This window comes from Primulina tabacum, chromosome 3 (assembly GCF_025594145.1).
Source record: "Primulina tabacum isolate GXHZ01 chromosome 3, ASM2559414v2, whole genome shotgun sequence".
Taxonomy (NCBI): Eukaryota; Viridiplantae; Streptophyta; class Magnoliopsida; order Lamiales; family Gesneriaceae; genus Primulina; species Primulina tabacum.
Window position 1 is genome coordinate 6,888,715 of NC_134552.1, and position 23,541 is coordinate 6,912,255.

The window sequence follows — 23,541 nt, forward strand, 5'->3', positions numbered from 1 at the left end:
GTTTAACTTTATCTGTTTTTTTTAGAATACATTTTATAGATAGTTAATTTTATATCAGAATGGATCATTTGTAAATTAATATTGATGATTAATATTTCATGGTAAATACATTTTTTAAATAATATCAATCAAATAAATATGTGTAGTAAAACACATATATAAATAAAATAATAAGTAATACAAAGTTAAAAAATATTATATTTAAAAAATTAATTTCTAATGAATAAAAATAAATTATCACTATAATTCATATTTATTAAAAAAATTATCTTCGTTAAAAAATTTTAAAGATTTCTAATAATTTAATACAAAAGTAGAAAGTAATTTTCGCTCTTTTTAATTTATCATTAATTTCTTTGTCTAATCGAAATAAATCAAACTAATCAAATTATACGAAAAATAAAATATAAGAAAAATTTGCGAAAGAACATATAGAATCTACATGGCCTCAATGTCTATTTTAATTGGAAAAGTACCATAAAGAATGACATTTTCTGAAGTTTGATATGTGTATTAAGACATTAATTAAATATCACAATTTATGAAATCAAAAATAAAATAAAATATCATATTAATGTGTTTGTAATATTTGTCATACATTCAACTAAAATAATGAAATAAAGTTATTTTTATTTTCAATATCAATCTTTAAATCAGAAAATTGAAAAATCACATAAATAAATAAATAAAACATTAATGAAGTAATGGTGAGTAAATGGTAACTAAGTAAATTAACAATTCAAACTCATATCTCACATAAATAAATAAAATATTAATGAATTAATGGTGAGTGAAAGAGTAACTAAATAAAATATTAATGAAATAATGGTGAGTGAAAGGGTAACTAAGTAAAACATTAATGAAGTAATTGTGAGTGAAAAGGTAACTAAGTAAATTCACAATTCAAAATCACATATTTATAGATAGTATAGATTGTATGCAAACTGCCTCCCTTTCTCACAAAAAAATGATAGAAGTCACTTGTTAGAGCTGTAATAATAATATTCACATTCATCAAATTTCCACATCTACTCAAAACTTTCGCCTACTGACTGAACCTCCTTGTTGGGTTTGATCTGATTGACTGACGAGCATCCAAATGTACACTATTTGATCCCCTACCTCTGTCTACCTGCTCTATTCCGCCAGCTGGCTTACTCAAAGAACTTCTGGATCTTGAAGCACTGTATTCCCTTGATTTATCCACGTGATCTGGCAGCGGTTGCAGCCCTTGCAGATCAGGTTCAGGGACATAATCGACGGGCCATTTAGATCTATCCATTTTCCTAAAGGTAATTGATATCCTGGCAGACGAACAAATAAGATTTAGCATGATTGGAAAAAAAATGAAAATAAAAGGTATATTTTCAAAGAATGGTACCTCTTTGTGGGAACTGCAGGCACAGAGTGTTTAGCCACATCAGCCCCATTTCCGTTGAGAACAAGAACCGACCTAGAGAGGTTTAAAACAGCTGATCAGTTGAGGACACAACCAAACACTTTAATTTATATAAAATAAAGGCTTACCCGACTGGTAGGGGGATAGAAAATGAACCAGCAAATTCACCAGGACCAAGTATTTTCAAGTTTGATCCAAATATTATTTTACACTCACTGAGAAATGAAACAGTACAAAATGGTCTGACAAAATCATGATTATCAATATGAGGTGGTATACAATCTCCTTCTTCATAAATATTGACGATACAGCTGTCAGGAACACAAGATGGAGGCATAACGTGCCACCTAACAAGCCTTTTTATCATAACCTTGAATAGATGAGGTAAAGGATCTACAATTTCATTCTTGAGGATGCCTGGTGGATTACCAACTTTATCCTGTCACCAGCGGAGTTAAATTGAGGACTGATGAAGTCAGTCGTATCACGTATGCGAAAACTAAAAAAAAAATCAACAGCCAAAGCAACGAGGAACTTACATAGGCATAATTGTAACAGCAACCAAATTGGAGTGTTACACGTCCCTTTCCCCTCATCCACTTTCGAGGCTGAGAGTAGGTGCGATCTAAAAATAGAAAGGAGAAAGCAGTATATCCGTTATAACTTTGAAAATAATGCATATAACTCCTTGGGTTGGGCCCACAATAAAAAACAAGAAAATAACAATTTAAGTGCCGAATTGCAACTTTAACATTACAACTTAATATCACAGTATTTGAAAGAATTTGATTACCTTACCTTAAAAGAATCACAAAATACAATCCAGGTTATACCTTTTAGATTGTGAGATCAATCTAGATCCTGACAATCATGAGTATCACTAACAACCAAAAGGCTAAGGTGCCTATTATTTTCATAACTCAAGGGCTAAATTGCAAGTTTGTGAAAACAAAGCAAATTGTGTTTCACCAAAGATGATTCATCCAATTCTTTGCATCTAGAAACATAAATTAAGTCCGTGCAACTAGATTGACTTTTCCTGATGGTAAAAACCAGCAAGTTAGCCACTCCTTCCGGACAAAAATAACATCAAAATTTATGCAGCTTAAACCAGACAAAACTGAAGCCATTAAACCAAACCCGCCATAAAAACCAAGCTAGCCAATCAAAAAACCACAAGGATGAAGTATACGAAAAGCATATACTATTTCATCACCAAACTTCTAGAATGTTGGAGAACTATATGTCAAGAACTTACCTTTCAACTTATCACTCCTCCCCATCTCTTGAAGCTGTTCAACATACCGAACAATCCGACTCTGTTCTGCAGCACTGAAAACACCAGTATGTAACTCCAGCCCATCTAGTACATTTACTATTCTCCCAGTAACCCTTTCCAGACATATGAAATCCTTCTTCCTCTTCACACTGCCAAAGCGAATGTATTCTCTCTGATCCCTGGACAATTTCACCTTCGGTTTTGCTTCCTTCGGTGACGTTCCATCCCCTGTAAAATCATTGGCATTGGCATTGGCATTGGCATTGGCATTGACAAACTTATTAATCTGTTCGTCCTCTTCGTCTTCCTCGAGCTCATCTTTCTGAGCCATATCAGCCCAAGACTTCTTCATCTGTGAGCTTTTAGCCACATCATCCCAAGACTGTTTCACCCCAGGGCTTTGAGCCACATTAACACAAGACTTCTTCACTGGAGTGCTCGTAAGATATGCTGACTGGATAAAGTCACTAGTTGATGACTCTTCAACTGGATGTTCTGACAACCCATCTGCCTCATCTTTCCAACTGCCCGATGAAAATGTTTCTGCGCAATCATTATCATCCACACTATCTTTCCTACTTCCAGTGGAATGGGTACTACAATTATCCTGATATTCCACGCAATGTTGATGATCCATGATAACAGGAGTCGAAACAGTGACATTAGCTTCTGTTTGTAAGAGTTCAAAATCAACAGATAATGCATTCATTGTCAGCATTCAATCCGATAATTCAAAATTAATAATTGAATGAAAGGAGATAAAAAGGATAATGATAAAAACTAGTTAATGAAAAGCACATTAACCAATGAACAAATCAAATTGTGAAGGGGGATTATGCAATGACAGGATAATAAAAAACAGGAATGTGGATAATTACTCAGCTGATAAGGTGGAGCAGCTATTACACCAGTGGCCACTCTGACGGATGATCTAGATTGATTCACCAGAACTGAGGTATCTAACCAGACCTTTATTTTTGTTGTCATTTTCGATTACACTTTCAAATTTTTATTTATTTAATCCTCCCATTTTATATTATAACATTATTTGTTGGTAAAAAATTCTAAAAGATAAGCTCTTGGATTTTGTTTTAAAGTCCATATCTATATCTCTGTTCAGTTGGCTTGTTAATTCATAAATCTACAAAAGAAAAGCTTAAAAGCAAATACATAATTGAAAATAAATTAAATCCTCATAAGCAACACGCCTACAAAGTGCACTGTACCAGTCCCGCAATTTTAAAGGGCAAAAAACAAATATATCTTAAATAACAGGAAGAAAAAACTAATTTTAACATTTATAGACCCTTGACACCAAAAACCCCGCATCGCAGATCTACTTTTGAAAACCAATTAAACCCCAAGATAAATACTCCCCTGATGATAGGAATAAAAACTGAAAAGAAACAACAATTATCCCAAAAGAAAAAGGGAAAAAAAAACCACTCGCAAATTTATTGTTTTTTTAAAAAAATTGATTCCGCGAAGGGGTCGCATAAAAAATCTTCCAATTTACATTAGTTGTGACCCAAAAAAACTCAACTTGCACAATTAAGGAAAAAAAAGACGCCATAAATTCAGTGAACGGGCAGAGAAAATAACAACTTAAAGGTGCGCATATACATAAGTTAGAAAGACTACAGAAATAGAGCACGCAAACCTGAATCAAGAGATCGGACGTGATCGGAAAGAGTTAGCGTGCAGGTCTTGCAGAGGCCCGGGGACAGAAAAGGCAGCCATTTGGACAAGAATTCAGCCGCAATTCGGAGTTCTTCAGCGTTGTATTTAAGCAGAAATTGGTCCATCTCTGAGGCCATTGATCGATGAAAAGCAAAAAAATTATGTCGGAGAAAAATCTAAAGGTGGTGAAGACTTCAATTTGAACTCCGATTTATTGTGAAATTTGACGCCGGGATTTTTGCCAATGTGGATTTAAGTATTTTCGATTTTACTGATTCCTGATTTGATGTATATATAAAGTTTATAAAGATGAATTTAAGATAACGTTATAAAATTTGATAAAAAAAATCTTTTTTTAAGTGAAAAGAAATAATGTATAGAATTTTTTAAATATAAAAATATGGTTGTTTGATTTTCTTAAAATATATGTATTATATAATAGTGTGGATTGATTATAATAAAGATTTTGGATAAATGATATCTTTTTAAAAAAAATAAAAAAACTTAAGATTTATAAGTAAATTATATTAATTTAATAATGAAATAATTTGATTGTTTTTAAAACTTAAATTTCATGAAATTCTATCAATTTTGTGAAGATTTCACTTAGTTAAATAAAAATATCATCAAATATCTATCTTATTTTGAAATAACAATTAATAAAACACTAAAATCGTATTTAAAATTCAATATCAAACCAAACACATTATTTACGAATCATAGTCGATCATATATATATATATATATATATATATATATATATGGAAGATTTCGCTTAAATAAAATATCATCAAATATCTATCTTTTTTGAAATAACAATTAATAAAACACTAAAATCGTATTTAAAATTCAAAATCAAACCAAACACATTATTTACGAATCATAGTTATATATATATATATATATATATTGAAGATTTCACTTAAATAAAATATCATCAAATATCTATCTTATTTTGAAATATCATTTTATAAAACACTAAAATCCTATTTAAAATTCAAAATCAAACCAAATTTCACGATGTCAAACACATTATTAACGAATCATAGTGGGTCATCTATATCTATGTCATATATATATATGTTTGTACATATTATTATTATTATTAATGGAAATTTTGAAGTTATATACCTAAATCAGAAAAGAATTATACCGTAATTAGAGAATTTAAATATGATTTTATTTCTTTTCTCCAAATCAAATCAAATCCATTTTGACGACTTCATTTAATAATCCTAACAAGTTGATTATTTAGTTAATCCAATACAAAACAGTTTTTTAATCAAAATCAAACAAACAAAAAAATGGTCTGAAATTTTTTACTTTCCGTGAATATTCCGATATTGCTTTGTGCAATTATCTTGAGTAAATCGGTTTCGTTTGGGAAAAGTCATTCTCTTAATGTAAAAACTACATACAAATCAACTACTTTTAAATAGATTTAATGGTATCAAGCTTTTAATTGCTATTTCGAAACCCATAATAAACTTACCTCCCTCGTTAAAGCGCAACTTTTTATGAAAGGAAAAAAAAAACCGTTCTATCAATCTATTGTCATAAATTTTCAACTATATATAAAAAAAAACCATATTTGATTTAGGAAAAAAACTTCAAAAAACAAAACGAAATTTAACGTACAACACACACCATCTTCCAAGAGTCCAAGTACGAACACTAACCAATGTCCAAGCTTCTAATTTCAAAACAATATAGTACAGAACTAATATTTAGCTCTTCACAACTTGTGAATTATGCAACACTCACTGCCTCAGCAATTGCATCATCTCTCTCAGTTTTGCACCTGCAAATTCAAAGCAAGAAATAATGGAGCTCATTTTACAGTATCACACTGAATCGAACGTAGCTATTATTTTTCTTGGCAAAATTATGAGTTTTCAATGCACAGAAGAAAAATGCCAAGAAATTTGAAAAACAACAGAAGCAAACCATGAGGAAAAGTTATCAATGCACAGAAATTTGAAAAAATATCATTGACTAGCGGTTGGGCGTCCCAGTTTCGTCATATTTTACACGATAATTTGTTGACTAAGTAGTTACCATGAGGAAAGTTACTAGTGAACCAAACTTTTTTCCTACTAATCCAAAATATGGATAAGTGCATGCAAAATTTACCATCCACGCTTTACTTTGCAACCAAAATGTAGCCTAATGATATTTCATCAGCGTGGAGTTCTTAGGTCATTCCATCATTTGACAAGTTGATGACCAAGTAAACATGCTAAGAAATAATCGGCTAGTGAAAATAAGTTTCAATTTCATCTCAATCGCTCACCTGTTGCACTGAGCTCGAGATGCATAATTGTGATTGTTACAATTTGAGCACATCCAATCCCCATTACGCCACTGCTTAGCTCTGCAGATACAACAGGCATATATCGTTAATACAGATTGATGGTGAATAATAAGTGGGATGGGGATATGTGCTTCTCTTCTCTATGAAACTTTCAGACGATGGATTTGATTAGAGTAAGATTTACTTTAATGGCAATACTATAGAGTTGAAATATTCCATGACCTAGTGATGTAACTTGCAAATCATACAAAACGAAAAAATAGTGGGAGAAGACAGACTCCATGTGGAAAAGAAGAGGAACAATAAGCACCAAAAAAAAAAAAAACTGGATGATGATCTCCTTTGAAAGTATACACAAATATGCTAGAAACAGTTACAATCTAATAGGATCCTGTTTTACCCTTTCCCAAGGAGCACGGGTGCTGCCGATACAGGCAACATTTGAAAATTGACTTGCAAATTTGAAGCCATCGCCGATGTTCCACTGGAAATGGTGGGGTAACCAGACACTTGGAATGGCTCCAGTGCAGAAGATGCTTGCTGCATCCCATATGCCTGAGAGTTCATCAAATAAAGCATGCAAGGGACCCACGTTAAAATTAAAGATTTCATCTTTCAGCGTGTGAAATGAATCCGGTGATCAAATCAGTCTCTTACTCGTCCTGCATTTAGTCTCTTGCTGTCCCAGTTGTGCGCAAATTCTTCAGATGCCACACGTTTTGTTCCAACAGCTTCAATAGAAGGAAAATGACATAAGATTGCATGCTTGCTTAGATGATAAGGCCCATCCAGATATGCAGTGGAAGAAGCACAGTTTTGAAATATTCAACACAATAGGTACAGAAGTGAGGAACTTGTGGTAAAGATAAGTTAAGGATAAATAAGATGTAGGATATTATATTTACTGTTTGGTATGATTTTAATAAGAGTGATTAAATTTATATATTAGATTGTAATGACAAAATTAACCTTATCATAATAAATTTTATAATTTCAAAGTTGTTGCTTGAGTTCATATTTTTTATCTGTTAATGCGCTGATAGTGCTTGCATGATTTATTTATTTTTACCTAATTTTATATATTATATAATATGATAATTGAGCCCTTGATTTTGTGAGTCAAGTCAAATATCAATTTTTAAGGTTAATCGAGTGATACTAATAATTTTATTGATATTTATAAAAATTATTTATATAATTATCTCGAATTCATTTATATAATTATCATATTATATAATATATAAAAATAAATAAAAATATTTATTTAATTTTAATTTCTACCTACTAGCATAGATTTATAAAAATCATTTATAAATTGAGGGCAATTAAGTCATTTGTAGTGTATTTTATCATTAAATTAAAATTATCACACCTAATAGAAGGGACATTTTATCCTTCTAAAAAATTATTTATCATGAGCCCATGATAATATCATGGGCTTTTTAAACAGTAAAGAGGATTATTTATCAATCCTTCCCTTATCCCATGTATCAAATTATGCCCAACAGTACAAGTGCAATGAAAAGTAGGCGAACATCACTGATTTTCCCTTACTTGTCTCCATCCCTACCCCCAACAAGAAAAACCTGACACACCCCATATCACGGATAAAATTGCCATTTACTCACTCGTTCTATAAAATGTAACCGCCACCTCCACGGCCTCAAACCACAAAAATATCATTCCTCCCTTAAAATCACACGGCCAAAAACCACCAATACCACAGCATACCTTTTTCAAAAGTTGCAAGAACTTCAGAAACCATATACATCTGACTCAAGAAAACTGAGGATAGGATTCCTAAATTGATTATTTTTTTGTTAAAAGTTAAAATAGTTGACCAATTGAGGATTATTGTTGACTATTCAGTTACTGACACATGTTGAAATCCCAGTAGTTTGTGAATAATCAAAATGTGTGTTGTCTATTCAAATGACCAACCAACTGATAATTTCAGTGAGGCAATATATACCTGCATCCCTATGAAGTGCAATGGCAAGATTTTAGAGGGAAGGAACTAGTAAACGGAATCAAACAACACTCAGCAAAAAAAAACATTTCAAATAGTTTCCGGGCAAGAAAAATTCACCACCAAACCCCCAAAAGCAAAAGAAAATAATTAAGGTTCTGATGTTAACAGGATATTCGAAACTAAATAATGTATCCAAAGCATCAATGACTTTACAAACCTCCTCAAGTATTACGTAACTATAAACAGACAAATTGAATAAACAAACCTGTAACCGCAGCATTCATGAGAGATGAAGGTGTCTCTGTTGGTGTAGGAGCATTGCACTTTTTGCACTAAAAATGACGGCAACCAATGCATATGAGAAATATAGTTTCATCAAATAAAGAACTTTTGCACAATAAGTAGATTAGTTAAATTAGTTTCACTCTCAGGAAACCAATCAAAAGTTCAAAAATGCAGCCTAGAAGGAGGCAAATTTAGGAATTGGAAATGCCTTCTTCAATACCTGTAGTAGCAACCTAGGCCACTAGTGACCATCAAATACAGTAGACTAAGATGAAATAAAATCTAATATCTGATCTAATAGAACAATGAGGATATTTGGTCCCACTCACAACTTTTGTTGGCCATAATCCTACCAAAATAGAACTAATCAAGTTTAATACTGGACTGGCGATTGCAACAGCAAAATGACTGAGACCCAAAAAGATGACAAGATGTTGATTATGGATCATCACACAGTAACAGTACTTTTTGGAATTTTGATCGCGGGTATGGTAAGAGAGTGTTTAACACTTGGAACTCAAACGCAGACAGCTGGTCTGAGTGCAGGGCATATTTATGCCACCCAATTCTCCAAATTCAGTAAGTTTAATGCCAAAAACCTTTTCTTAATGCTTCCCATTATCTTAAATGTTGAAACTCCTTATCATCATGGACCTATGATACCCAAACGGATCCCAAATCCTTAAAGATACGATATTTTAATGAGATTTAACGGACTAAAATTACACATCCTTTAAATTCTCCAAGCTATATACACTTGTAATTGGCAGCCTACATTAATCTCTTTAAACCGATAACCTTCCCTCCATCTTGACATCAATAATTAGCACATAATAATTTATATCTTCGTATATTGTCTGTCATTGTAGACTTTAGACTCTACATCATGAAAAATGATTTTCCGACACCACAACATATAACACTCTGCATACCTGTGCACGTGAAGAGTAATTGTGGTAGCCACAAGGGCACAACCAATCACCTGCACGCCATCCATTTGGAACATGATTCATGTTATCTGGTTGACTAGAAAATGGAACCATAGGCATGCCGTTCCCACCCAAAGACCACGTAGGCTGAAGACTATAGGGATCAGCAGAATGGATTCCATACTCATCAGTCCCTCCAAGAGGCCAACCAGAGCTCAAAGATTGTTGGAGAGATCCAACACCTAACATTTGTTCCACTCCTCTTTGAACCCTGGCAAAATAATTTGGATGAGTATGGACTGAAGCTCCAGGCATTGCAATAGCTGGCATTGCGGCTACCTCCTTTGGCTGTCCACACTTTTTGCAGTTTACTCTTGATGCATAATTGTTGTTAGTGCAACCTATCGATCCATAGTATACACACCCACACCAATTGTAGCCATGGAGAAGACACATGCGAAGAGATCACACGCCAAACCGCCATCCAATACCAAAATACACATTCAGAAAGCAGAAAACAACTCAACCAATTTGAAATCAAGTTTCTTGATTGACTGACTTGAATAGGTAACACGGATTGAAAAAGAGTTTCATCACATTTTCACACAGATTCTAAAAGAGATTCAAACCATTTACAGTCACACAGTTAAAAAATAACGTGATCACCAACAATATTTAGTAGCATGAAAGCAAGACATTTAAGTAGAGAAAAAAATACTGTGGTTTATATACCGTTATAAAGTTGAACTACTTCCACATATTTACTGATAAGCATGGAAAGGAGCAGTACTTCGGTGATTAATTGACGATCGTTTAAAGAAAACACACACACACAACTGACAGTAAATTAGCATATTACAAGCTTTTCCCAACAAAACAACGCTGCCGGACTAAAAGGCAACAAATTCGAAATGAAAGTACCAGTGCAGATCCAATCGCCGATTCGTGGAAGCCACTTGGAATCGGAGGGGGTTTTGGTATCAACGAGAAGGCGTGGCTGTTTGCACCGATTGCAAAATGATCTAAAGGCGTAGTTTCTGTTGCGGCAGCCATTGCACTCCCAGTCCCCGTCTCTTCCTCCTCCGCCGCCGCCCCCGCTTCCGCCTCCTGCTTCGCTACCCATCCTTTTGTTTCGTCTAACCTAAATTTTCCAACTCCTACCAAATTTTAAACAGCGGAAATTGATCGCTAACAACTGAGGTCTATATGTTTCCAATGTTTTTCAATCAGATCAGTGAAATCACTCTCTCATCTCGTTTTAAAATTAATGATTAATTATCTTCAGCAATTTGGAAAATAACCACTCATATAAAATAAACAGTTTTTATTTTAAAAATTTTTGTGTTATTTTTTTGTATTTTAAATTTTTTAAAATAAAGTTTACTTATTTATTTTGTGTTTTTTTAAAAAAAAAATAATGTGAATGGTTTTTTTATTTAAGAAAATTAGTATATTATAGTAATTTTTAAAATTGTTGATATTTTTATATACAGTGCCAATATATAGTCCATATTTTAGGTGGAGTATTTTTTTTTATCGCAAAACTTGTAGTATTATTGAGATTGAGAAATATCTTTGGTTACAAATTTTACAAACCAATAAGAAAAATCCCCAGGCTTCCAAGCAAAGGAAGTCGGGTGAGAAATACCAAAAGACGCTAGTAAATCTGCAATAGTGCTCGTCTTGCGCCGAATGTGATTTAAGGTGGCTCCGTTATGTTCACTCATATGTCAAAACCGACATGTCTTCCAGCAGCCTTTAACCACTGAGCAAGAGAATAATGCATGAGTTGTGTTATCATAACCGAAATGGCATAATGGACAGCTGCCAGTTACCGGGACGTGGTGAGCCATTAGATTGACTGATGTCGGAATAATATTGTGCAAAATGCGCCACCAAAATACTCGGACTTTTGGGGGTACCGACATAGTCCAAATGAATTTCCATCACTTCTTTGAGTGCATCTCCGAGCTATGGTCCGGTGGATCATAGAATCCAATTTCCCTCTTATAGCCTTCTCTGACTGAATATCTACCTTTTGTATCATAGGCCCAATATATGAAGTCCTCGTGGTTCGATTGGTATATCGGAATATCTAACACTTCTGCTGCCACATGAGGGGGGAAGGAGTCAAGCACAATATGTTCATTCCATTGTCCAATTCAAAAGAAGGGAGCTGACTTTGTCATAGGTACCACTGTACTGTGGAGGCTTTGGTTGCACACCCCTGCCAGGTATCCATCGACTCGCAAAAGTGTCAATTCGTTCCCCATTTCGTACGTGCCAATATAAGCCTTTTTCCAAGAGAGGCCGACTCCACAGTAGTGATCTCCATATATAAGAAGGGTTACTTCCAAGTGAGTCATGCAGGATATCTTGATGTTTATAATAACGTGCTTTAAGAACCCGGGCAACCAGCGACTCAGGGGATTGTAAGACCCGCCATATTTGTTTCGTTAACAGTGCTTTGTTGAACGTCTCGAGATGGCGGAAGCCCAGCCCACCTATACATTTTGGCTTGCAAAGAGCTTTCCAAGATTTCCAATGCATTCTATTTTTTCCGTCATCCACACCCCACCAGAAGTTAGCACAAGCTCTCTCGATCTCTTCACATATTGATGTCGAGATACGAAAGCAGGACATAGCATATGTTGGAATCGATTGGATAACTGACTTAATCAAGGTTTCTTTACCGCCACTTGAGAAGGTTTTGCTCCCCCAACCTTGTAATCTTGTCACTACCCTCTCCACAAGATATCGGAATTGTAGTTTCTTGTTACGACTAGAGAAGACAGGCAGGCCCAGATACACTTCATGTCCTTGCACAACGGGGATAGTTAACATTGATTTGATGGTTTCTTTCACTCTGTCATTCGTGTTTGGGCTGAAGGACAGCGAAGATTTCTCAAAATTGATTAGTTGTCCTGATGCTCGCTCATACATGTTAAGACAGTGCGGATCCCAGCACAGTTATCCATAGTAGCCTTGAAGAACATGAGGCTATCATCTGCAAAAAATAAGTGGGTTATAGAAGGACAAGAGGGTGCCATACGTACTCCAGTGATGAGTTTTCTGCTTTCAAAAGCAACAAGAGCAGATGATAAGCCATGAGCACAAATAACAAATAAGTATGGTGAGAGTGGGTCACCCTGTCTTATGCCTCTGCTTGGTATGACAGGGTTGCTTAATTCACCATTTATTGAAAAAGAATATTGGACCGTGCAGACACAGTGCATAATCTTCTCCACCCATGTATTTGCAAAGCCCAACCGATACATCATTCCCTCAATGAAATTCCATTATATCCTGTCATATGCTTTACTCATATCAAGTTTAAGCGTTGCAAATGATTTTTGTCCTCTTTTTTTGTTGCGTATCCAATGAAGTGCCTCGAAAGCCAGGACAATGTTGTCAGATATTAACCGGCCTGGGATGAAAGCACTCTGAAATTCATTAATGATATGTTGCATTATAGGTCTCAACCTGTTCGTCAAAGCTCTGGCCACTATTTTGTAACAGACGTTACATAGACTAATTGGACGAAAATCTTTCATTGTCATTGGTTGCTTGACTTTCGGTATGAGAGTTACAATAGTAGAGTTCCAGTCCTCCGTGATCGCCCCTGCATTGAGTATATGTAAAGAAGCCTCTGTGACCTCTGCGCCGACCACATCCCAGAATTTTTTATAGAAGAAAACTGATAGCCCATCAGGTCCGGGTGCTTTATTCGGATGCATGTCAAACACTGCTTTTCTTATATCTTCTGCCGTAAACGGGGCACAAATAAGAGCATTCATATCCCCGTCCACTTTTGGTTCAACACAGTCTAGAATCTGTCTTCTATCTGCTGCTGTCGGTGCATTAGTTGTAAACAAATTCGAGTAATAGTGTTCCACGATTTCAGACATGTTACGCGGCTCAGTACACCAATCTCCATGTGCTGTGAACAGTCCGCTAATATGGTTCTTCATTTTCCGGAGTGAGGCACATGCATGAAAATATTTCGAATTGCGGTCACCATTTGCGAGCCAGTTGACTCTACTTCGTTGCATCCAATACAGTTCTTCCTTGGTAGCTAGCTTCTCAATGTCACGTTCTAGCTCACTAATTTTTTGTACAGACAAATGCCATTGCTCATGAGTCCTGAGACGGTTTAGTTGCCCCCTCTTGGTTTTTATCTGTTTCGGAAGATCTTTAAATCGGTGTCCAGCCCAGTTCCTTAGAAATGTTTTAACACTCTGAATACGCTCTGATAATGTTAGAGTCTTGTCATCTTTTTTCCATCCTTGAACGACTATATCTTTACAATCGTTCTCTGTAACCCAATGAGGCTCGAATCGGAATAGAGGTCCGTGGCAAGTTATTTGTCTCTGTGGAGCGCCAATATTAATAAGGATGGGTCTATGGTCGGAATGAAAGAATTCCAAAGTTTGGGCTTATGCTGTTGGGTACAGTAGTCTCTTTAGGTAGAGTACTTTTGAAAATATATTTTGAGTACCAAAACCAAATAGTATAAAATATTTGATGTTTAATATATAACATGAAGATTTTGTAATGGTTTTAACCATGACTTATAGCTCATGTGATCTCAAATTTAGAATGAGTATTTAAATTTGAAACCAATTATAATAAACATTTCTTTCAACTCAAAAAAAAAAATGTATCTATACTATTACTATATTATTAAGTGTGATACCTTTAGAGTAACTAACTTTTAATGTGATGGTCTGTTTTAATAATTATATATATTAATAAAGTGTTAAAACTTTATTGCAAGACACATATAGCTTAGCGGATAGAGCTTTAATTTTCTAAACTTCAATTTGTAGTTCAATTTTATAAGTACATTTTGATCTTCATTTAAATATAAACCAAATGAATTATAAAAATATTGTATATAATATATCTACAGTGTAGTCAATAATGAATATATAAGAATGAGATTTCATTAATTAATATCTTAAATATTATATCAAAATTCAAATCGAAATTACTGTTTATACTTTTAAGTTCGTTAAGTGAGATTTTCAATTAACAATTTTAAACTCACATGCTTTTTTTAAAATGGGAATTTCGATTATCTTCGAAATATAATATCGATATCTGCCACTTTAATTGAGTTATTAAAGTAAATTAATTGAAACGTTTGTTTACCACAATTTAGAAAAAATATGAATAAAAAATACGGATACCCCCTTTGCATTTAGGCAAAAACATGTATGAGACGGTCTCACGGGTCGTATTTTGTGAGACGGATATCTTATTTGGGTCATTCATGAAAATATATTACTTTTTATTGTGAATATCGATAAAGTTGACCCGTCTCACATATAAATTTTCGTGATACTGTCTAACAAGTGTAATGCCTGAAGTAAATATCACAAGTAGTTGATTTAGTAATATGAGATTACTAAATAATTAACGATTTTTAAATAGAGAAATATGACATATTTTGGTCATATGAAGTCTAAATGATTTGAAATTTGGGTATAACATAGAAAACTGAAAGATATAGAAGTTCCATGTTTTGAGTTTTGAAAAATTTGATTGTTTGATTGGTCCAAAAGGATATACCGGTGTTGGGGTGCGACGTATCGTCGATGTTGTTATTCGTTCGACGATATTGCTGTCGCCGGTGTTGGGGTGCGACGTATCGTCGATGTTGTTATTCGTTCGACGATATTGATGTCGCCGGTGTTGGGGTGCGACGTATCGTCGATGTTGTTATTCGTTCGACGATATTGCTGTCGACGGAGTTGGGGTGCGACGTATCGTCAATGTTATTGTTGCAGTGTGATGTTGTTGAGGTTGTTGATGGCTGATTGTCCAGAAACGGCAAAGGGGGTATTTCTGTTATCATTTCAGTTATATCTTATGTTGTTGTTAATATAACTGTTATGTATTACGACGATGTTTGTTGTGTATGCTCACCCTTTGGGGGCTGTTTCTGTTGGACAGGTTACAGGATTATGCCGTGAGACATGATAGAGTGAAGGACTAGGTGTGTCTAGTCAAACAGTCCTGTAGTTGATAGTAGATAGAGACAGTATAGCTTATTGTCTTATTTGAGTTGTATGTGTGTATTTATTATACTGCTTCTACTATACTGACGTAGATAGTGTGATAATTGCACTATTTTGTCGTATATGCATTATATTATTACTTCGTCGAAAAGAAAATTTTTATGCATATGACGTCACATGTTGTATGATTACGTGGCGAGGTTTGGGGCGCCACAACAAGAGACCTACTCATGGATTTAATGCATAGAATATCATTCCGAAGCAATAGATAGTTTAACTTTCTTTCGAACTGGTTAATAACTTATTTTCATACGTAATTTTGGAAAATATTTCGAACACATGACGTCGTTCCAGAAAAATTAAATAGAAAATGGAACACGAACCCATATTCGTATGGGTTTTTTTATCAGATCATCGTTAGTGTATTCGAAATCAACCATAATTACATAATTCGAAACGAGTTGAATTTTTTCGATCCGAACAATTCAAATTAATTGAAATCCATTATCTCGAATACATTAATCCAAGTACGACACAAGTGAATTTCAATTTATTTCATATCAAGTAATATAATTTCGATAATAATTATGGTTTCGAATAAATCTATTAATCCAAACATAAGGTAATGTATTTTTGTATTTCCCACACACTTCAGAGTGAGATTGTTTTCATTTGCAAATTCTAAATAGCTTGTTTTTGTTTTTTGTTTTTTTTTCTCCCATTAACAACCAACTTATTAATTGAAGGAATTAATTATTAATAAATCTTTTATGTTTTCTATATATATCTAAATATATTATCAACAAAACTCTAAATTAGAATTTAAATAGAAGAATTTAAAATACACATACTTGTTCAAATATAATTTGACAACGAATTTTAAATCTTTAACCGGTTATTTCTCGACCTAGTGTGATAAGTTTTAAATTCATATCGAATTATTTCAAAGTCAAATCTAAATTCTAACTGTACAAAGTACAACATATAATTTTTATAAAACATTTTTTCTTAAAAAAAATATTTTATTTATACTTCCATTTTTATGATCTATGTATTTTACAAAAACTTGTGTGAAACGACGGTCGTATTTTGTAAGACAGATCTCTTATTTGGGTCATCCATGAAAAAATATTACTTTTAATACAAAGAGTATTATTTTTTATTGTGAATATCGATAGGGTTGACCTGTCTCACAGATAAAAATTCGTAAGACCATCTCACAAAAAACATACTCATATTTTATTTAATCGAATATATATTTTCGAAAGATATATCCTCCGAATCCAATCCCGATTCCGAATCCAATTCATCTCAAAGCTTGACTTGCACGCACCATTTACTAGATTTGCGGGCACGCACCGAAACACACTGGAAATACACACAACGGAAAATGGGGGTGACGAAGGAGCAGGTCGAATCAACCCTAAAGTCAAAGATGAATCCATCTCATCTTGTAATCGCTCTTATCTAGTATTACTTGTTGTCATACGTGATTTATGGATATTTGTTTTGTGGGTTTTGGATTTTAGCATTATTAAAACGTTGGAAATGTTCGCAGCAGATTGCATTCGATTGACATTATTAAATTGATTCTCCATTTTATTTTCAGTTTGCAAGCTTTTTTTTTTGTATTTTAATTTAATTATATTCTGTTTGGTTTGCGTTTTTTCCCCGTGTGCTGTGGGAAAGATTGGAATTATCTGAATCACTAGTCTACAGTGTAATTAATTAGCGAAGTGGGAGTTGTTAGTATTTTATTTGTGACAGATATCATAAAGTTGATTGCTTTGCTTGTATCCTTAAAAAATAAGCTTGTAGAAGAGCTTTATTTCTTTTGTCTGAGTTTTGTCTTGGCAGATTGTGGCTGAGCCTACCCACGCGCTTAACTCCACATTTTGGTTCTAATAACAATGGCTGAATCCGTCTGTTATGACAATCATAACCAAGATGACTTTACATAATAGAATTGAATGAAATATCAAGTGTTTTTCGGAGAAGAGGAGGCTTAAGATAACTGGCAATATCATGATTTTGTGTGACATTTCGATTAAGGAGTGCTGTGGCCATTCAGGGGTGAATTTTTATGGTGGATGAGGGCCATAATGCCACACATTTCTTGTGTTCTGTCTGTTAAAGAAGAAAATTGTATAATTCATTGTGTGGTCTAACGATTAATTCTAAAAGCAGCTTGTGTCGCATCGAGTGATTGCTAGAGCTATGTCTGACATTTGAGATGGATCGCCATCGAGTGCATGGGAGGTATTGAAGGCAATTGATTTGAACCACCCAAGTTTCTATTAGCTCATGCTTCTTAGATTATCTGGTCATGCTACAGAGTCCAAGTCTATGTTTTTTTATCGAAATTTAACGTGTTTCTAAGTGGAGTGCTAAAGCTTAAAGTGCTAGCTTAAATATGTCTCCTTTCCGTTGGAGATGTTTCTTCATTGAAATGTGGGGGATATGCAGGTGAAGGGGTTACAAGTGCGGATCCTGAAAAAAAAACAAGACATAAGGGAGTTTGGAGGGCGATTGCCCCAATCCTTTCCTTTTTTAGATGCAATTTGGAGTCCTAGTGATCTGGAGCAATGACTTGTATACCATGTGCATCACACCTATATTATGTGATAATACCATTTGTAACCAATATTTCAAATTTTCAGAATGCACTCCATCTTTTTCTACCACAATTTGCTGTAAACTCTTGTTGATCTGTTCTATCCTGGTTTTGTATCTCATTTTTTCACCCCTCGTTTCAGGAGGTCATCGACATATCTGGAGGGTACGTTCTCAGATGATTCACTTTTTAGGTTTACTCTGATTCTTCACAAGTTCATTGCATAAACAATCAACATCTGTTGTGCTCTCAGATGTGGTGCAAGCTTCACAGTCGAGATTGTTTCAGAACAATTTGTGGGCAAAAGATTGTTGGAGAGGCATCGAATGGTGAATGCTGCATTAGCGGAAGAGATGAAAGAAATTCACGCCCTTTCCATAACAAAAGCTCTGACTGATGAGCAGTGGAAACAAGAGACCCAAAAGTCCCAAGCAGCTGCTTGAATATGGTTTAACTGACTTGACAAAACAAAATGTGCTTTCGATTGCAAATGCTGAGCTGCAAATTCAAACAACTCGCCCTCTGTCATTTACTTGATAAAAATTAAAGTGCATTATTAGCTACCTAAAATAAAATAAATTACTGCTTGCAATATTGTCTGCTTATTATGAATCCTTGCTTTCCTATTATGGTTGAGTCAATATGAATGGGATGTGTTCATGGATATGGATGAAATATGTGAGATTGTGGCATGAAAATATTATCTAAGTAGACCTTTTTCCCCTTTTAAATGTTTATTTTTTAGAAAAAGACAGATACTCCCAATGCTCCCTAACACGATTTTCGTCTATATTCGATGCGGTAAATATAACTTAGAGCTTCAACTATGCATGTGTTTTAGTATTGGATTATCAATCCTATTCTTTTGCCTTTTAGCGACCTATTTTAGTGATTTTTAGTTTGAATTTTTATTTCTTCCACCAAAACGTCTATATTTAGTGTTTGGTTCATGGATTTCATGGAATATTTGTGAGATTTGGAATTGGAAATTCTATTTTGAGTGTTTGCTATAATAAGATTTTAAAACGAGATTGATATGTGGTAGGATTTGAAATAACTAAATGGAATGTTATCAAAAATAAACATGATTTCGTGAGATTTGAGTTATATGAAAAAAAAAAATTATTTTTTTGAAAATTAAGAGCATCCTTAAGCAATTTCATTGAAAAGACTAACAATTATAGAATTTATGTTGATTGTTCGAAGATCCTGTATTTTCTTACGCATTTGAAGTATTCAAATAACCAAATTAAGCATTTGAAACTCCAAAATAGATATTTTGTAGGTCAAAAGAAATATCTAATATTATTTCATGATGAGTGGTGAACTATGTTTTTTTAAAAAAATAAAATAAAATGACATGAATAAGTTATCATAATGTATTTTTCATAAAAGACCAACAATGATCGAATTTGTAGCGATAACTCGAAAATATAGTATTTTCTCATAAATTTGGAGTATTCAAAGAGCGAAATCAAGTATCTGAAATCCCATAATAGGTACTTTGTATGTCAAAATAAGTATTTATTCCTATTCCATGATAATTGAGAAATAAATTTTTTAAAAATTATATTTTAGATTAAGAAGACATGTGTATTTTTTGTGAATAAAATTATATATTTTAAAATAATAAAAGGGCAAAATTGTAAGTTTGGGTTTGTAGGGAGTTAAAATTAAAATTATATAATTGTTATGTACTAAATCTTAAATTTTTTTGGTGAAGTAATGAATTTTAATTCAAAGACGTGCATATAGATTTTTCACAAATTTATCGTACTTTTAAACTGAAAATAAATAACATTAAGCATTTTTTTTACATACTTTGACCAAAAAATTAAATATTTTTTCTTATTCCCAAATTTTAATTAAATATTTTATTAATTTTTATACGTATATCATATTTAAAAATATAATATCTAAAATAAATTATGGGCAAATTTCAAAAAAATACCTATGTACATCTTTTAGTTTAAGATTCAGTACATATATGATTTTTTTTACAAATCAATACCTGACAACTCTACAAACTTAGTTTTAGCTTACTATAAAGATAAATTTACATTTTTGCCCTTTTATTATTTAAATAAATATATAATTTTATCCACCAAATTAATTGTGTGTTTTTCATCTACCAAAATATTAGTACCTATTATGGGGTTTCAGATACTTGATTTTGTTATTTGAATACTCCAAATGTGTAAAAAAAATACTATATTTTCGAAAAATAACAAGAAATTCAGTCATTGTTGGTTTTTCATTAAAAATGCATTATGATGACTTATTCATGTCATTTTATTTTTAAAAAAATATAGTTGTTCACTCATCATGAAATAAGATTAAGTACTTATTTTGACATATAAAGTATATATTTTGAAGTTCAAGATACTTGATTTGACTCTTTAAATACTCCGAATGTGTAAGAAAATACGAAGATCACCATAAATTTAGTTATTGTTAGTCTTTTCATGAAATGTGTATTTGGATGATATATTCATCTCATTTAATATTTTTTTGTAAAAAAAAATTAAATTCCAAACTAAGCATGTAAATTTTAAAATATTTAGTTTTACTTGAGAAATACATATTTTTAAATTTTAAATATTTAGTTTTACTTGAGAAATACCTATTTTGAGTTTGCAAATACTTGATTTCGTAAATAAGATACTCACAATATGTATTAAAATACTGGATATTCGAATAGACATCGTAAATTCACCAAGTATTGATATTTCAATAGAAAATGCATCTGGATGACATATTCATCTCATTTAATATTTTTTTTTGTTAAAAAAACAAATTTTCAAATAAGTATGAAAATTTTAAAGTAATTAGTTTTACTTGAGAAGTACCTAATTTGAGTTGGCAAATACTTGATTTCGTAAATGAGATACTCACAATATGTATTAAAATATTATATATTTGAATAGACAACGTAATTTCTCAAAGTGTCGGTATTTCCATGGAATACGCATTTGGATGAGAAGTATCTAATTTGAGTTTGTAAATACTTGATTTGATATAGGAGATACTCATAATATGTCATAGAATACTGGATATTCAAATATGCAACGTAAGTTCACCAAGTGTTGACTTTTCATGGAAAATGCATTTGGATGACATATTCATCTCATTTAATATATTTTTTGTAAAAAAACAAAAAACAAATTCTAAAATAAGCATGAAAATTTTAAAGCACTTAATTTTACATGCGAAGTACCTAATTTGAGTTGCAAATACTTGATTTCGTAAATGAGATACTCACAATATGTAACAAAATACTGGATATTCGAATAGGCAATGTAAATTCTCCAAGTTTTGGTATTTTCATGGAATATGCATTTGGATGAAAAGTACCTAATTTGAGTTTGCAAATACTCGATTTGGTACAGGAGATACTCATAATATGTAATAGAATACTGGATATTCGAATATCCAACGTAAGTTCACCCAGTGTTTGCTTTCCACGGAAGATTCGTTTGGATGACATATTTATCTCATTTAATATATTTTTTGTAAAAAAAAAAAACAAATTCCCAAATAAGTATGAAAATTTTAAAGTATTTAGTTTTACTTGAGAAGTACATAATTTCATATTGCAAATACTTGATTTGGTACATGAGATACTCATAATATGTAATAGAATACCGGATATTCGAATATGAAACTTAAGTTCACAAAGTGTTGGTCTTTCTATGGAATATGCATTTGGATGACATATTCATCTCATTTAATATTTTTTTGTAAAAAAAAAAAACAAATTCTCAAATAAGCATGGATGTTTAAAAGTACTTAATTTTACTTGAGAAGTACCTAGTTTCATAATGCAAATACTTGATTTGGTACACAAGATACTCATAATATATAAATAGACTATTTGATATTCGAATATGCAAACGTAAGTTCATCAAGTATTGGTCTTTCCATTAAAATATGTATTTGGATTACATATTAATCTTATTTCATATTTTTTTGGTAAAAAAAATCTCAAATAATCTCAAATAAGCATGAAAATTTTAAAGTACTTAGTTTTACTTGAAAAGTATCTAATTTGAGTTTGCAAATACTTGATTTCATAAATAAGATACTCACAATATGCATTAAAATACTGGATATTCGAATATGCAATCTTTCCTTGGAAAATTCATTATGATACTTATTCATATCATTTAAATAAATAAACATAGTTCATTATTCATCGTGGACTAATTGAAATATGCATAATGAACATAGTTCGTAAATAAGCTTGAAGTTTGCATTTTAAGTATATCTGATCGATTTTTGAATTAATGATTTATAAAATACTCATCAATATTAATTGACAATACTTTTGATATTCATTGAATGACTTATTTGACAATTATTCTTATTTGAAATAATACTTATTGGTAATTATTCATTATACTTATTAGTATTATTTTCTTTATACTTATGAGTATTAATTTATAATATCATTAATATTCATTCACAGTACTTGTTGGTATTCATTAAATGACAAGGCAATATTTCATTTGATATCGTCCACATTAGTATTCATTCATAATATTTATTGGTAATCATTCATTATATGTATCAGTATTCTTTCATTATACTTATTATCAAATTTGAGTTAAATGATAAAATCAATTATCAGTTGAATCTAATTATGTAATACTTTTAACAATTTAGGTATCACATTTTTATTTCACGGATCTCATCATCAAAGGTCACTTAATATTGACTTCGAATTATATATTTTGACATTATCAAATAATCGAATTTGAGTATCTAATGGTAAAATCAAGTATTTGTGGACTCGTATTAGATATTATTTGCATGAATTTATGTATCACATTTTTACTTAACGAATGTCATCATCAAAGACCACACAATATTAACTTCAAATTATATATTTTGACATCCCAAAATAGTTGGATATAAGTATTTAGAGAGTAAAATCAAGTATTTGCGAACTCACATTAGATATTCTTTGTACCAATTTAGCTATCATATTTTTAACTTCACCAATTTAGATACTCTTCGTATCAATACATCTTCCATGAAAAGAAC

The 23,541-nt window shown here is 32.3% G+C and overlaps 4 protein-coding genes across 4 annotated transcripts; 1 reads left to right on the forward strand and 3 right to left on the reverse strand.

The window, feature by feature from the left end:
• Nucleotides 1-818: 818 nt before the first annotated feature.
• Nucleotides 819-4,618, reverse strand: LOC142539709 (RNA demethylase ALKBH9B-like). The gene is made up of 6 exons (XM_075645346.1): nt 4,339-4,618; nt 2,658-3,347; nt 1,939-2,024; nt 1,528-1,838; nt 1,382-1,453; nt 819-1,304 (listed from the first exon to the last, which is right to left on the reverse strand). The coding sequence occupies exons 1-6, from the start codon at nt 4,493-4,495 to the stop codon at nt 1,046-1,048; spliced, it is 1,575 nt and encodes a 524-aa protein (XP_075501461.1). The 5' UTR covers nt 4,496-4,618; the 3' UTR covers nt 819-1,045.
• A 1,365-nt stretch (nt 4,619-5,983) lies between these two features.
• On the reverse strand, nt 5,984-11,126 carry LOC142539710 (ranBP2-type zinc finger protein At1g67325). Its single transcript, XM_075645347.1, has 7 exons — nt 10,780-11,126; nt 9,862-10,259; nt 8,910-8,976; nt 7,330-7,403; nt 7,073-7,227; nt 6,652-6,732; nt 5,984-6,159 (listed from the first exon to the last, which is right to left on the reverse strand). The coding sequence occupies exons 1-7, from the start codon at nt 10,979-10,981 to the stop codon at nt 6,108-6,110; spliced, it is 1,029 nt and encodes a 342-aa protein (XP_075501462.1). The 5' UTR covers nt 10,982-11,126; the 3' UTR covers nt 5,984-6,107.
• An 877-nt stretch (nt 11,127-12,003) lies between these two features.
• Nucleotides 12,004-12,801, reverse strand: LOC142538341 (putative mitochondrial protein AtMg00310). The gene has a single exon (XM_075643683.1). It carries the CDS (start codon nt 12,799-12,801, stop codon nt 12,004-12,006), a length of 798 nt encoding a protein of 265 aa, XP_075499798.1.
• Nucleotides 12,802-17,135: 4,334 nt separating this feature from the next.
• Nucleotides 17,136-19,122, forward strand: LOC142539711 (protein BOLA2). Its single transcript, XM_075645348.1, has 3 exons — nt 17,136-17,334; nt 18,638-18,660; nt 18,749-19,122. The coding sequence occupies exons 1-3, from the start codon at nt 17,272-17,274 to the stop codon at nt 18,936-18,938; spliced, it is 276 nt and encodes a 91-aa protein (XP_075501463.1). The 5' UTR covers nt 17,136-17,271; the 3' UTR covers nt 18,939-19,122.
• The last annotated feature ends 4,419 nt before the right edge of the window (nt 19,123-23,541 follow it).

Bases quoted from the DNA above. Each gene is read 5' to 3' on its own strand.
- LOC142539709 (XM_075645346.1), bottom strand. From the start codon at position 4,495: ATGGCCTCAGAGATGGACCAATTTCTGCTTAAATACAACGCTGAAGAA. The intron at 1,454-1,527 runs GTAAGCCTTTAT...AAACCTCTCTAG, and splicing joins TCTATCCCCCTACCAGTCGG to GTCGGTTCTTGTTCTCAACG. The intron at 1,305-1,381 runs GTACCATTCTTT...TTCGTCTGCCAG, and splicing joins CCTGCAGTTCCCACAAAGAG to GATATCAATTACCTTTAGGA.
- LOC142539710 (XM_075645347.1), bottom strand. From the start codon at position 10,981: ATGGGTAGCGAAGCAGGAGGCGGAAGCGGGGGCGGCGGCGGAGGAGGA. The intron at 10,260-10,779 runs GTACTTTCATTT...ATGGATCGATAG, and splicing joins CGGCGATTGGATCTGCACTG to GTTGCACTAACAACAATTAT. The intron at 7,404-8,909 runs GTTTGTTTATTC...CTTCTATTGAAG, and splicing joins CATGAATGCTGCGGTTACAG to CTGTTGGAACAAAACGTGTG.
- LOC142539711 (XM_075645348.1), top strand. From the start codon at position 17,272: ATGGGGGTGACGAAGGAGCAGGTCGAATCAACCCTAAAGTCAAAGATG. The intron at 17,335-18,637 runs GTAATCGCTCTT...CCCTCGTTTCAG, and splicing joins AGATGAATCCATCTCATCTT to GAGGTCATCGACATATCTGG. The intron at 18,661-18,748 runs GTACGTTCTCAG...TTGTGCTCTCAG, and splicing joins GTCATCGACATATCTGGAGG to ATGTGGTGCAAGCTTCACAG.
- LOC142538341 (XM_075643683.1), bottom strand. From the start codon at position 12,801: ATGTATGAGCGAGCATCAGGACAACTAATCAATTTTGAGAAATCTTCG.